This window comes from Aegilops tauschii, chromosome 7 (genome assembly GCF_002575655.3).
Source record: "Aegilops tauschii subsp. strangulata cultivar AL8/78 chromosome 7, Aet v6.0, whole genome shotgun sequence".
Taxonomy (NCBI): domain Eukaryota; kingdom Viridiplantae; phylum Streptophyta; class Magnoliopsida; order Poales; family Poaceae; genus Aegilops; species Aegilops tauschii.
Genome location: NC_053041.3, coordinates 650,378,761 through 650,395,162, shown reverse-complemented (window position 1 = coordinate 650,395,162; position 16,402 = coordinate 650,378,761). Strand labels below are relative to the sequence as shown.

The following is a 16,402-nucleotide window of genomic DNA, read 5'->3' as shown; positions in this document are numbered from 1 at the left end:
TATCCACTATCTATTACTCCCTCCTTTCCTAAATACTTGTCTTTCTAGGCACTTCAAATGAATATCACATATGGATGTATGTAGACATATTTTAGAGTGTAGATTCACTCATTTTACTCTGTATGTAGTCACTTGTTGAAATGCCTAGAAAGACAAGTACTCCCTCTGTCCCGAAATATAAGAACGTTTTTTACACTATATTAGTGTCAAAAACGTTCTTATATTATGGGACGGAGGGAGTATTTAGGAACGAAGGGAGTATAAGTCTTTGGAGAGATTTCACTATGGACCACATACGGAGCAAAATGAGTGAATCTATACTCTAAAATGCATCTAGATACATCCGTATGTGGTTCATAGTGAAATCTCTACAAAGACTTATATTTAGAAACGGAGGGAGTACTAGTTGATTGCCCGTGCTTTGCCACGGAGCAAAAGAACACACATATTGCAATTGATTGCTTTGTGTGCTTATTCGTCAAGCACAACATATGTACCACAAAAGAACACGGATAATTATGTGCTCATTCATTAAGCGCAACAAAAAAAGTGCTCTTCCACTCGTACCCATGTTCCATGAGCGACATACGTGGCTACTATGAAAATGGTTGCCAAATATCTCCTTATATCCCAAATCTCATGTCCAATAACATCTAATAGCAACACAAGTGACCTCCTTCACCAACCATTTATCACCTCTCAGCATTTAGACCCTCGGCACTGCCACCATTGAAATCCTACAGACCTACAACACCCCAAATCCAAAACCCCTCTCTGCGCGGGTGGCACAGCCACCCAAGTGGTTGTTGGCGCCGTCAAGTCCCCATGTGGTGAATGCATGCACGCCTCACCATGACAAGAAGAACAACAAAGTTTTCTTAATATCTTCTTTCTTAACACCAGGCTTTCTAGGCAGTATCTTCGCTCAATATAGCATTTTTTTGCGTGAATTCTGAAACTGGTCTAGTTTTGAAAGTGTTTCTAAATTCAGTGGATGGAAGGGCCAAAATAAGCAAAACTCTTGGCAGGGTAGAATGCACAGATATATTACAATTTTTTAGTAGTTTCTAAGACGTATCATGTATTGCTGCAATGCTCGTTGTCAAATCAGATGGAACAGATGACACATGCCATTCCTTCATACTATTTTGAAAAATATAAATATAAATAAACAAAGTATGTGCGCACCACGTAGTTAGAAATGTGGATGTATTCTTTTGACCCCTGCCTCTCAGCCACCATGTACACCATTTCTCTATCGCTATCCCGATCCCCACCTGCACAAAAGATATAAAAATACTTCTAAATATGTGCCTTTTATTATTTGGGTAAAGGCCATCAATTGTGTACAGTATACATACCAACAACAGGTTAACCTACATACCTTAGAGATTTTTTTTCTATGGCAGAAATCTACTTCAGATTTGTCCCATTCCAGATAAAAGCAAATTCAACAGCTATATATCTGGAATGACATGCCGCATGAGAAAAGTCAGATTACAAAATAAAAAAAATTACAGTACAGGGTACCTAAGTGTATATAAAACCATAACCACTGCCAAGAAGCTTAAGATATTTTGCTAGCTCCTCTAATCTGAATTAACAGCCAGCTCCTGCAAGTAAATATCACCACTGATGTAGGTCAGAGTAATCCAGAAGAATACCTAAAATAATGAATATAATATTTTCTTTCCTTGATAACCCAAAGGCAGATAATAGATGCCAAACTAAGTAGGTTTCAAAATTGTAACATTAAATTCATTATTTATATGTTAATATCAAGAATTATTCATGTGAAACCGGGTGCTTGACTTTGAGTTGGTAGCGTTCCCATTACTCGCTCGAATGTTTTTTTAAAGGTTTTAATTGTAACAGGATTTATTCACCACCTTGTTATCATTCGTCGGTTTGTGCTTTATTTGTAAAGCGAGATGAAAGTCTGTTTCAAGAACTTTCATGTGAAGCGCCAAGTCAACGACTATCACCATGGGTAAATCAGGTGGAAGAAGATTAAATATTTTGAAACCACAGAGACACAAGCAGAAGAACACAAATTAAGGAGCTAAGAAAACATGTTACCATTCCCATCACCCATAAAAGTAATATAAAAATTTCTCATGTAATACATTCTAATCCTTTCCAAGAATGTGGACAGCCTGTGCTCAGCTACCAATTGCAACAAATATATATCTCATCACGTGCCTTTGCTTTAAAACATCTGTTTGGCTAACTTCAACAGTATGAGCGGGAGAATAATGATATTGGGTTATAGGCATCATCTTTATGCATGCATGATATTAACGACGAATGTGCTCAACCAAGGTTATGACTCTGACCTTATTTTGTAGCAACTTTTCCCAGTTGAAGTTAATGTTCCCATTGATTTCCGACTGGAAATTCTTCGAATCCTGCACTCGTAACACGGCCAATGAAAATAAGCATGACAAAGCATTGTTTTCGAAGGAAGTTGTGCGAATGCGCACACACACACACACACTGCTGTGGAATGCGAAGGGGATTAACCTCAGTTTGAAAAAAAAACTAAAATAACAGAATAGCTTAAGGATGCAGGTTGTGCAACAATAGTCAGTTATTCTAGTAGAAGGAGAAAAGATCACTGTTTCAGTGACACAATGATATTTAGAGGATCCAATCATCGGTTCTTACAACACAACTTTGATAGCAAAAATATTAGCTTGCATAAGACAGTAATAAGAGCACTTACATCAAATTCCCTTAGAAAGATGCCCCATAGACTTGTATCTTCTTAGTGATGCATCCACGTATCACACACCTAATTAAGGCAGTATTCAGATTACAGTGACCATACATATTCAGAATTTTATAAGATCTCAGAGACGAGATAAGCTGACGTTCAAGTACCCAGAACCGGAAATGCTTACCTCGAGCCATGTCCTCCATCCAATCGAAGCTAACGAGGTTGAACGCAGATAGTAACCTGAACGCACCCTTATCAGAACCAACCAGATCAAGCGAATAAACCCAACACATAACATTATTAAAGATAGCAGTTACATACAACATTTGTGGCAAGTTACAATGAACATTTGTCTAGATCGCAATAAGCAAACCTTGATTTCTGATGTGATGAGGCAGCCGAGAAGAAGTGGAAGCCATCAGTGGTGGGGGAGACGAAGCTAAAGCGATGAATCATGGACAACGAACGAAGGGACTTGACCAGGTGGCGGCTCTATATATGCACGTACCTTGCTCCAGTGCTCATCCTCCACTGCTGCACCCTGCCGCTCCTGTTCCTGCCTCCCCGCGCCTTTCCACGTCGGAGTGCATGCTTTTCGCCGGGGACAAGGCGCCCTCGCTGTGGTGCTGGATCTTCTCCTATCCATGATCCATCTCTTTTCCATGGCCGATGCAAGCAACGGGACAGGATGCAATCCCTCCTGTAGTCTGATACATAAGGGGCATGGCGGTGGATCATGAGGCGGCGATGAGGGTGGGGAGCACAGGCGGCGGCGATTTTTCTAGGGAAGGGACACTCAATCGGAAGAGAGGAGGTTGGGGACAGATGGGTCGTGGGTGCGTGTGTGGGTTGGTTTTCTGAGTTTAGTCGTGCATGCATGCGTATGTGGGTGGGCTGGATTTTTCTTGCGTACGGGCCGGAGTGGAGGTTGAACGATACGACAAAATCGGTGGGAGGACGTGCTATAGATAGCGATAGGAGAGGGGGGTCGAACCATCACGACGTTCGATTCTGCTTTAATAGTAGAGATAAACATCCATTCGAGGGACAAGCTTTTTCGGACAGAGGGAGTACAATAAAAGTTACGTCGAGATTCCGAGACCACGGAACGACCACTTGCTGCCATAACGTGCCGCTGTCGCCACTCCTCTATCAAAGCCGGTTTGACCTCATCGATGATGGTCGGAAAGTCTTCATGCACGTGCCCCTAAGGAGAAGTGCCCTGGAGCGGCAGCCGTCGTCGTTGAACCCTTGCATAGATCTTAATCACCTGACACCAACTCTAGCCGCATGACGAGAAATCCTAACCTCACCGCCCCAAAGACACAACAATCTACATCGGAGCTCCGTCAACTACGTCCACCTAGACAAACTCAGACGAGGATCGAAGCCCAAAAGACAAAGTCGCAAAAGAAGCATCATTATCCCCCCGAACTGAAAAAACCTAACCCAAACTACTAACCAGAGCGAAGGCATCGAAAATCCCCTACCCGCCACTAATCGTCGGAGCGATGTGCAGAAAGGAGACGAATCCACGGACAAACCGGTGAAGTCTGAAGGAGAGAGTTTGCTGTAGCAGCGGACAGATACGAAAACAAGAGAAAGTCTACCTGAGTTCATACATAGAAGCCAATTCTTGGATTCAGCCGTTAGAACAGTAACATCTCTATTACTCCGTTGGGGTACTTAGAAATCTATTGTTAAAAATACTAGAATAAAAAATACTGGAAAATATAAAAAGAATTGGATTTTTTTGTAACATATAAAAATCGAAGCTACAATCCTTAAAACAATGTTAATGAATAGTAGGGCCCCAAATTTCTTTTCTTTTTTGTGAAACCCAAGTTTACTTTGTGCACTAAGAGTATCACGGGTATCATTACTTTGCGAAACTTCACATGCTGCGTAGGATGGTATACCAAGTTTGATACTTTAAAATTACAAAAATTGTTTTTTTTTCTATTTTTAAAGTTGGGGATGTTTAGGGAAATTTGTTAATTTTGTCCTCATATAGTTTTTTCCAGTTTGATTTTACTACTTTTTATAATGGAATTTTAAGTATAAGAGATTTGGACGGTGGACGGTGAAAGACATTACAGAAGGCCGGTGGACGGTGGTTCAGGTGGAGGTTGAAGAGCTGCCCAAAAATTCGACTTACACCAAAAAGATAACTTGGTGGCTATATGAATTTTAGGTGACTTACATGCTGCAAAGAAAACAATTTATGTGCAACTGTTGCATTTCCATCAGTGCAAATTTGAACAGAGAAATTTCACAAAAATAAAATTTGAAGGGGTTAAAGGATGTTGTACAATAATTCTCACAAAAAAAGAGGATGCAACAATAAGAGCATTCAAGCTACAGCAATGCCAACAATATCATCAAATCATCCAACTTCACTTGTACAAACAGAAGATAGCACTGAACTTGAGATGAAAAACCAAATGATATAATATATGCAACAAACCACAGGTCTTTTACCAAAAATCCAACAATTGATGATAAATATACAAACACATACAGCACAGCCTTACCTTATTCTTACCAGTCCCCTCTTTCTCTCTACAAAATGCAATGACAATATTAACGAATAAAGTTTGCTGCTCCCATAAGTAACAACCCTCCTGCTCATAATAACAAACTCAAATTAATAATAGTACACTGCGTGTGTCTCCGCCATGATTCCCCGTGGTGAACTCAGCCGATTTCACCACCTCGCATCGTATGTGGCCTTCACGCTCCTTCCCCGTCTCTCCTGGAACAACTCTACTGACACCCAAACATATAACCCTACTGCGAAGGATTAGCGGCTGACCGAAGCCATCCTCGTTCAGGCAGCGGCGATGGGCTCAGCTGGTGGCGCCGGAGCTGCTGCTGCTGGGGCGGCAGCGGCGGCGGGTGCTGCGTTCTCCTTCTCAGGGACAGTGCCGTTGGCAGGGGCATCCTTGGCAGCAGGTGTCGCTGCCGCCTTAGCTCCGTCCTTTCCAGCGGCAGCCGGAGCTCCATCCTTCCCGGCAGGTGCAACAGCGGGTGGTGGAGGTGGCTTCATGTGTGGCGGGGGTGTGTGCTTCAGCTTCGACAGGATCTGGCGCATCCGTGCCATGTCGGTGGCCTTCCCGGGCTTGGGGCCCTGGACCACGATGATCCCAGGCTTCTTGTCCTTGTCCTTCTTGCCCGTCCTCTTCTCGATGTGTGCAATCTCCTGTGGGATGAGCTCAGATATCGCCTTCCAGTACTGCTTGTCTGCGCCCTTGTGGAACTTCTCCTGGTTGGAGAGGAAAAGCTGATAGCAAGCAGTAACACAGGGAGAGAACAAAAAGAGATGTCAGGTAACCATATGTTGTTCAGAAAAAGCCACAGAGAATACACAGGATCATGATGTTAAGAAATACTCTACCTTCTCCCTTTCCCGGTTGTGATCCTTGCTTGTCTCAAGGTTCAGCTTGCGCTTCTCAACGAAACCCTTCTTGAACTCTTCAGCTTCAAGGATGATTTGGCTCCTCAGCTCCTTCTCGTGCTTCTCTTTTTCCTCCAGAAGGAGTGCATTTTGACTGTTCACAGCTAGTGTTAGCATTTACTTTGCACAACACAGATGAAATCAAGGAGTAAAAATAGCAGTATCTATTCTCTAGGAGATATGGCCTCTATTAAGGATGTTTAATGCAACACTAGTGTTGTAGTTGATGATATAGAACAGGGCCTACAACAATTTATATAAAGACATTCTCTGGCCCGGAAGTCAGATCTGGAGTCATATGTTATATCTTTATCTGAAAGTTTATTTCGTAGTGGGTACAGAAAACTGCATAGTTTGGTGCAGGGATTTAAATAGGCAAATAGTGCACTGGAGGAAACATAACAGAAACGCCAATAGAAGCAAACACTTCCTATAGGGGGGAATAACATTAACATATTCAAGAACCCTCATTTAGTTCTTGGAAAGCTCTCATTTTGGACACAGCACTTTGACTACCTATATATATGTAAACATTTACGTATATTGGATAATTATATGCCATGTGTAAATTTGTCTCAGCAAGTAGCCCAGTTTGAAAAAGCAAAAAACAAACTTAAATGATACAAAAATACAGATTTGTGTGCATGAACATGAACCTGTATGTATTTGCCACTATGATCTAGAAATAAAAAAAAAGGGAATTCATTTTCAATTCCCTGTAGATAACAAACTAAAGAGGCAGCTAACACCTAGAGATTCAAACTTGCAGTTTCATCATGCAAATTCAACTGGACCTTCTTGATTTGATATCCTGAACTACAAAATCCCAGGTTTAAATTGTGCACCTAATGTGCCTCAAGATCACCTAACCCTGAGAAAGTGTTGCAGCAAGCTGAAGTATTTTATCATATTAACAGGTCATGATGAAAAAAGTTATGGCAGTCAGACAAGTGTATTCCTAATGCGAAATCACGACTAAAGTGACCAACTTGTACGGCAATCGCTCCTATGCAGCTAAATTTCTACTGCAAAGACAGTAGGTCACATCATTATATGGCAAATTCCAAGCGATCATTTGCTTTTATTCAGCTAAAATCATAGTGTTCTGAAGCTGCGAAGGCACTGGGTCACACCATCATACAGCACGCGCACTGAATTACCAGCAGGTGCTCGCTTGGCAGACCGAATCCGCACCACAAAGACAAAGATGGAATCTTGTGGACACGGCAGGTCGGTGGCCCAGATAGTGGCAAGCGGCAGGCCAGATCGTGGCCCGGCTCGGCAGATCTACGCCCCGGACCAACCCAGGCCGCCACGATCGCGCGGCTAGATCCAGCGGAACCAACCGCCGTGCCCGATCAGATCTGGGCAAGGGAAGAGGCGAGGAAGGGAACCAAACGTACCGGCGCCACTCGCGGAGGAGGAAGCCCTCGTCGGCCCCCATCTGGGCGGGGTCGGGGAGGACGGGGCCAGGGTCGGTGAAGAGGCCGTCATCCTCCGCGTCGTGGTGCATGCCGTTGCCGTTGGAGTCGGGCATGCCGAAGGGGTGCGCGGCGGCGGAGTCGTGGCGGAAGGCGTAGGGGTCGGGGGAGGCCGGGAAGGAGGAGTCGTCGGCGCCCCCGGAGACGTGGACGTCGGCCGCGGCGGGGGCGGGGGAGTCGGCGAAGCTGAGGAAGGGGTCGTCGTGGAAGGGCGCGGCCGCCGGCGAGGAGGTCGGGGAGTCGAAGGCGGTCGCCATGGACGGACGATGGGGTCGGGATCTGGAGGTCGAGCGGAGGGGAGGGTGGTGATCTGTGATGTCGCGTGGGGAAGTGGAATGATGGTGGCGATGCGGGTGGTATATGGTGGTGGGGGGACGGGAAGGGGGAAGGTACATCGGGTGGGTCGTTGCCGCCCCAAATTACTGGACTGCCACTGCCCACCAAACGGGCCGGCCCGGCCCGACACAACCCGACCCATCGTAATTGTGCCTGGCCCCCTGTGGCACGATTATTAGCCGGGCCGGCCGGGCCGACCCACGTGGTGCCTCCTCCAGCCTAGGCACGGCCTAGGAACTATGCGGGTCGTGCCGGCTTGGCCCGCGTGCTGCCCAGGAGCTGTGCGGGCCGGCCCAGCGCCACAAGAGCAAGCCTAACCTGTTAGGCTACCTGCGCCAAATTTAGCCTATTGGGCTATTTTTCATATATATTTTTAAAAATAAATTCTAACTAGGAATAAAATAAATAAACAGGTCGTGCCGCCCGGCGTGCCCAGCCTGCAGGCCCTGGCATGGCCCCTGACGTGTCGCGTGCCAGGCTTGGCTCATTTAGCACGTGTCGTGTCGGCCCAACTATCCCACCCTGTTCGGCCAGCTTTATGCCCACCTCCATGCAAATGGGCCAACCATCAGGCCATGGCAAGCATCATCACATGAGACGAGGGTGTGGTCTTTAAGATAGGCCTAGGACCTGGGTAATGTCTTTTATGGGCGCTGCTAGACGCCGACCGACAGGCCAGGAATCAGGATGGTGCCCTGAGGAGCCGTGTGATCCTACTCATGCAGCCTTTCGATCTTGCCCATTGCATCGACCGCTTTTGTTGCCATCTGCCACATGGGCACATGAAAATCCTTTATTGCGCCAGGAGTCAACAAAGTCAAAACTGACTAGTGGGTCCCACTACTCAGCGACTCATTCATTTAACAATGTTAATTAGTCACTTAAATTAATTCTAACTAAAACATTAGGTGGCCTTGGGCCCACTGTCATAGGACTGTGGTGGTGGTTATCATGGGGGTAGGCCCTAATTGTTGGGGAACGTAGCAGAAATTCAAAATTTTCTACGCATCACCAAGATCAATCTATGGAGTAATCTAGCAACGAGGGGAAGGGGAGTGCATCTACATACCCTTGTAGATCGCGATGCGGAAGCGTTGCAAGAACGCGGATGAAGGAGTCGTACTCGTAGCGATTCAGATCACGGTTGATTCCGATCTAAGCACCGAAGAACGGTGCCTCCGCGTTCAACACACGTGCAGCCCGGTGACGTCTCCCACGCCTTGATCCAGCAAGGAGAGAGGGAGAGGTTGGGGAAGACTCCGTCCAGCAGCAGCACGATGGCGTGGTGGTGGTGGAGGAGCGTGGCAATCCCGCAGGGCTTCGCCAAGCACCGCGGGAGAGGAGGAGGACTTGGTAGAGGGGAAGGGCTGCGCCAGACCTTTGGTTGTGGCTGCCCTCCCACCCCTCCACTATTTATAGGTGGGGGGAGAGGGGGGCCGGCCCCCTTAGATCTCATCTAGTGTTTGGGACGGCGGCCAAAGGGGGGAGGAGTGCCTCCCAAGTCAAGTGGAGGCCCTCCCCCTTAGGGTTTCCCCTCTCCCATGCGCATGGGCCTTGGGGGGGCTGGTGCCCCTGGCCCATTAAGGCTAGGGCGCCCCCTTACAGCCCATGCTGCTGTATTGGACGTGGTGGAACATTTTCCGGACCTCCGGACCCCTCCGGAACCTTCTGGAAGCTTCCCGGTACAATACCGAAAAAACCCGAACTTTTCCCGGAACCCGAACAACAACTTTCCATATATAAATCTTTACCTCCGGACCATTCCGGAACTCCTCGTGACGTCCGGGATCTCATCCGGGACTCCGAACAACATTCGGTAACCACGTACATGCTTTCCCTATAACCCTAGCGTCATCGAACCTTAAGCGTGTAGACCCTACGGGTTCGGGAACCATGCAAACATGACCGAGACGTTCTCCGGTCAATAACCAACAGCGGGATCTGGATACCCATGTTGGCTCCCACATGTTCCACGATGATCTCATCGGATGAACCACGATGTCGGGGATTCAATCAATCTCGTATGCAATTCCCTTTGTCCATCGGTATGTTACTTGCCCGAGATTCGATCGTCGGTATCCCTATACCTTGTTCAATCTCGTTACCGGCAAGTCTCTTTACTCGTTCCGTAACTCACATCATCCCGTGATTAACTCCTTGGTCACATTGTGCACATTATGATGATGTCCTACCGAGTGGGCCCAGAGATACCTCTCCGTTTACACGGAGTGACAAATCCCAGTCTCGATTCGTGCCAACCCAACAGACACTTTCCGGAGATACCTGTAGTGCACCTTTATAGTCACCCAGTTACGTTGTGACGTTTGGTACACCCAAAGCATTCCTACGGTATCCGGGAGTTGCACAATCTCATGGTCTAAGGAACTGATACTTGACATTAGAAAAGCTCTGAGCAAACGAACTACACGATCTTGTGCTAGGCTTAGGATTGGGTCTTGTCCATCACATCATTCTCCTAATGATGTGATCCCGTTATCAACGACATCCAATCTCCATGGTCAGGAAACCGCAACCATCTATTGATCAACGAGCTAGTCAACTAGAGGCTTACTAGGGACATGGTGTTGTCTATGTATCCACACATGTATCTGAGTTTCCTATCAATACAATTCTAGCATGGATAATAAACAATTATCATGAACAAGGAAATATAATAATAACCTATTTATTATTGCCTCTAGGGCATATTTCCAACAGTCTCCCACTTGCACTAGAGTCAATAATCTAGTTCACATCGCCATGTGATTAACACTCATAGGTCACATCACCATGTGACCAACATCCAAAGAGTTCACTAGAGTCAACAATCTAGTTCACATCACTATGTGATTAACACTCAATGTGTTCTGGTTTGATCATGTTATGCTTGTGAGAGAGGTTATTAGTCAACGGGTCTGAACCTTTCAGATCCGTGTGTGCTTTACGAATTTCTATGTCATCTTGTGGATGCTACCACGCGCTACTTGGAGCCATTTCAAATAATTGCTCTACTATACGAATCCGGTTTACTACTCAGAGTCATCCGGATTAGTGTCAAAGTTCGCATCGACGTAACCCTTTACGACGAACTCCTTTTCACCTCCATAATCGAGAAAATTCCTTAGTCCACTAGATACTAAGGATAAGTTCGACCGCTGTCATGTGATCCTTTCCTGGATCACTATTGTACCCTCTTGACCAACTCATGGCAAGGCACACTACATGTGCGGTACACAGCATAGCATACTGTAGAGCCTACGTCTAAAGCATAGGGGACGACCTTCGTCCTTTCTCTCTCTTCTGCTGTGGTCAGGTCTTGAGTCTTACTCAATACTCACACCTTGTAACACAGCCAAGAACTCCTTTCTTTGCTGATCTATTTTGAACTCTTTCAAAATCATGTCAAGGTGTGCGTTCTTTGAAAGTATCATCAGGCGTCTTGATCTATCTCTATAGATCTTGATGCCCAATATGTAAGCAGCTTTATCCAGGTCTTCCTTTGAAAAACTCCTTTCAAACAACCCTTTATGCTTTCCAGAAATTTTACATCATTTCGGATCAACAATATGTCATTCACATATACTTATCAGAAATGTTGTAGCGCTCCCACTCACTTTATTGTAAATACAAGTTTCTAATAAACTTTGTATAAACCCAAAAACTTTGATCACTCCATCAAAGCGTATATTCTGACTCCGAGATGCTTGCTCTAGTCCTTGGAAGGATCGCTGGAGCTAGCATACCTTTTAGCATCCTTAGGATCGACAAAACCCATCTGATTGTATCACATACAACCTTTCCTTACGAAAACTGGTAAGGAAACTTGTTTTGACATCCATCTTCCAGATTTCAAAAATGCAGCTAATGCTAACATGATTCCGACGGACTTAAGCATCGCTACAGATGAGAAAAATCTCATCGTAGTCAACTCCTTGAACTTGTGGAAATACTCTTAGCCACAAGTCGAGCTTCATAGACGGTAACATTACCGTCCACGTCCGTCTTCTTCTTAAAGATCCATTTATCTCGGATTTCATGGCTTCTAACCATTTGTCGGAATATGGGCCCACCATCGCTTCTCCATAGCTCGTAGGTTCATCGTTGTCCAACAACATGATTTCCAAGACAGGATTACGCATTACTCTGAAGTAGTACGCATCCTCGTCGTCTTACGAGGTTTGGTAGTGACTTGATCCGAAGTTTCATGATCACTATCATAAGCTTCCACTTCAATTGGTGTAGGTGCCACAGGAACAACTTCCAGTGCCCTGCTACAAACTAGTTGAAGTGACGGTTCAATAACCCTATCAAGTCTCCACCATCCTCCCACTCAATTCTTTCGAGAGAAACTTTTCCTCGAGAAAGGACCCGTTTCTAGAAGCAATTACTTTTGCTTCCAGATCTGAAATAGGAGGTATACCCAACTGTTTTTGGGTATTCTATGAAGATGCATTTATCCGCTTTGGGTTCGAGCTTATCAGCCTGAAACTTTTTCACATAAGCGTCGCAGCCCCAAACTTTTAAGAAACGACAACTTAGGTTTCTCTAAACGGTGTCGTCTCAACGGAATTGCGTGGTGCCCCTTTTAAAGTGAATGCAGTTGTCTCTAATGCCTAACCCATAAACGATAGTGATAATTCGATAAGAGACATCATGGTATGCACCATATCCAATAGGGTGCAGTTATGATGTTCGGACACACCATCACACTATGGTGTTCCAGGCGGTATTAATTGTGAAACACTTTCCACAATGTCTTAATTGTATGCCAAACTCGTAACTCAGATATCTCTATGATCATATCATAGACATTTTATCCTTTTGTCACGACGATCTTCAACTTCACTCTGAAATTACTTGAACCTTTCAATAATTCAGACTTGTGTTTCATCAAGTAAATACACTCAGCATCTACTCAAACCATCTGTGAAGTAAGAACATAACGATATCCACTGCATGCCTCAGCACTCATTGGACTGCACACATCAAAATGTATTACATCCAACAAGTTGCTCTCTTGTTCCATCTTACTGAAAATGAGGCCTTTCAGTCATCTTGCCCATGTGGTATGATTTGCATGTCTCAAGTGATTCAAAATCAAGTGAGTCCAAACGATCCATCTGCATGGAGTTTCTTCATGCATATATACCAATAGACATGGTTCGCATGTCTCAATCTTTTCAAAAACGAGTGAGTCCAAAGATCCATCTACATGGAGCTTCTTCATGCGTTTTATACCAATATGACTCAAGTGGCAGTGCCACAAGTATGTGGTACTATCATTACTATCTTATATCTTTTGGCATGAACATGTGTATCACTACGATCGAGATTCATTTTAGGTGCAAGACCATTGAAGGTATCAAATAAACAGAGTAACCATTATTCTCCTTAAATGAATAACCGTATTGCGATAAACATAATCCAATCATGTTTATGCTCAACGCAAACACCAATCTCGATGGTAGAGGGAGCATGTGATGCTTGATCACATCAACCTTGGAAACACTTCCAACACACATCGTCATCTCACTTTTAGCCAGTCTCCATTTATTCCGCAGCTTTTATTTCGAGTTACTAACACTTAGCAACCGAACCGGTATCTAATACCCTGGTGCTGCTAGGAGTACTAGTAAAGTACACATTCATATAATGTATATCCAATATACTTCTGTCGACCTTGCCTGCCTTCTCATCTACCAAGTATCTAGGGTAGTACTGCTTCAGTGACCGTTCCCCTCATTACAGAAGCACTTAGTCTCGGGTTTTGGGTTCAACCTTGGGATTCTTTACTAGAGCAGCAAATGACTTGCTGTTTCATGAAGTATCCCTTTTGCCCTTGCCCTTCTAGAAACTAGTGGTTTTACTAACCATCAACAATTGATGCTCCTTCTTGATTTCTACTTTCGCGGTGTCAAACATCGCGAATAGCTCAAGGATCATCATAACTATCCCTGATATGTTATAGTTCATCACGAAGCTCTACTAGCTTGGTGGCAGTGACTATGGAGAACTATCACTATCTCATCTGGGAGATTAACTCCCACTCGATTCAAGCGATTTGTGGTACTCAGACAATCTGAGCACATGCTCAACGATTGAGCTTTTTCTCCCTTAGTTTGCAGGCTTAAGAAACTTGTCAGAGGTCTCATACCTCTTGACGTGGGCACTAGTCTGAAATCCCAATTTCAGTCTTCGGAACATCTCATATGTTCTGCGACGTTTCAAAAAACGTCTCTTGTGCCACAATTCTAAACCGTTAGCATTACGCACTGAACTATCACGTAGTCATCAAAACGTGTATGTCAGATGTTCCGCAACATCTACAGACGACGCTGAGGTTCAGCACACCGAGCGGTGCATTAAGGACATAAGCCTTCCGTGCAGCAATGAGGACAATCCTCAGTTTACGGACCCAGTCCGCATAATTGCTACTACCAACTTTCAACTAAATTTTCTCTAGGAACATATCTTAAACAGTAGAACTAAAGCGTATGACATAATTTGCAAAGACCTTTTGACTATGTTCATGATAATGAAGTTCATCTAATTATTTAATGAACTCCCACTCAGATAGACATCCCTCTAGTCATCTAAGTGATACATGATCCGAGTCAAACTAGGCCGTGTCCGATCATCACGTGAGACGGACTAGTCATCATCGGTGAACATCTCCATGTTGATCGTGTCTGCTATACGACTCATGTTCGACCTTTCGGTCTCTTGTGTTCCGAGGCCATGTCTGTACATGCTAGGCTCGTCAAGTCAACCTAAGTGTTTCGCATGTGTTCTGAGGCCATGTCTGTACATGCTAGGCTCGTCAACACCCGTTGTATTCGAACGTTAGAATCTATCACACCCGATCATCACGTGGTGCTTCGAAACAACGAACCTTCGCAACGGTGCACAGTTAGGGGGAACACTTCTCTTGAAATTTTAGTGAGGGATCATCTTACTTACTACCGTCGTTCTAAGCAAATAAGATGCATAACATGATAAACATCACATGCAATCAAATAGTGACATGATATGGCCAATATCATTTTGCTCCTTTGATCTCCATCTTCGGGGCACCATGATCATCTTCGTCACCGGCATGACACCATGATCTCCATCATCATGATCTCCATCATTGTGTCTTTATGAAGTTGTCACGCCAACGATTACTTCTACTTCTATGGCTAACGCGCTTAGCAATAAAGTAAAGTAATTTACATGGCGTTTATTCAATGACACGCAGGTCATACAAAAAATAAAGACAACTCCTATGGCTCCTGCCGGTTGTCATACTCATCGACATGCAAGTCGTGATCCCTATTACAAGAATATGATCAATCTCATACATCACATATATCATTCATCATATCTTCTGGCCATATCACATCACATAGCACATGCTGCAAAAACAAGTTAGCACTACTAGGAAAAGGCCTACTAATGGCGCACCTAATTTGGCCATTAATGGCGCATTAGTGGTGCGCCATTAGTGCCACGCCATTAGTATATTTTACTAATGGCGCACCACTGGTGCGCCATTAGTATACTAATGGCGCACCACACTGGTGCGCCATTAGTATACTAATGGCGCACCCCAGATGCGCCATTAGTATATACAACAGTGCGCCATTAGTATGCCTCCCAGGGGGCCATCTATACCCAGGTGCTTTGGCATACTAATGGCGCACAACAACAGGATGCGCCATTAGTAACTTCAGTATACTAATGGCGCACTGTTTAGTGATGCGCCATTAGTATACTTTGGCATACTAATGGCGCACTATGATGTGATGCGCCATTAGTATGAATATTAGGTTTTTTTTATTTTTATTTTTCTGTTTTTTGCACAGGTTACAAAATGTATAATTGGACAAAATATAGACAGCACACATCAACAACAGATTCATCGAATACAATAGAAGATTAGTCTCTGAATACAATTCATCATTTTAGTCTCCGAATACAATTCATCATATTAGTCTCCGAATTGAAAAGACCGAACAAAGATAGAACATTATATTACAAGTCTCGAGACCGCGAGTTTGTCTTCACATTACAAGTCGATATCGATCATCTAAACTACCATCACATAGAAGAGAGTTGCGGTCATCATGATGAGCATCATCACGATGAAACTCGTCTTCATCCGGTTCCTCCAACGCTCCCTCCCCTCTCCCGCTAGATAGCGGTCGTATCTAGATTCGGCCTCGGCCCTAGTGGCGTACCCTTTGTAACTGTTACCGCTGAATTGGTGAACCTGTCTCCGACACTCCTCCCAGTCGTCGTAGACTCCGGGAACCTTACCCTTGTACACGACATACCACGGCATCGCTATGCAGTAGCCAAACGAAACGTTAGTACCAATTCACAGACAATACATAAGCAATATATAAGTATGCAACAGAACGATCG

General features: G+C 44.7%; 1 protein-coding gene across 1 annotated transcript; it reads right to left on the bottom strand.

The window, feature by feature from the left end:
- Positions 1–5,146: 5,146 nt before the first annotated feature.
- LOC109764200 (clathrin light chain 2) lies at positions 5,147–8,072 on the bottom strand. The gene is made up of 3 exons (XM_020323050.4): positions 7,580–8,072; positions 6,117–6,270; positions 5,147–6,002 (listed from the first exon to the last, which is right to left on the bottom strand). The coding sequence occupies exons 1-3, from the start codon at positions 8,050–8,052 to the stop codon at positions 5,550–5,552; spliced, it is 1,080 nt and encodes a 359-aa protein (XP_020178639.2). The 5' UTR covers positions 8,053–8,072; the 3' UTR covers positions 5,147–5,549.
- Between the last annotated feature and the right edge of the window lie 8,330 nt (positions 8,073–16,402).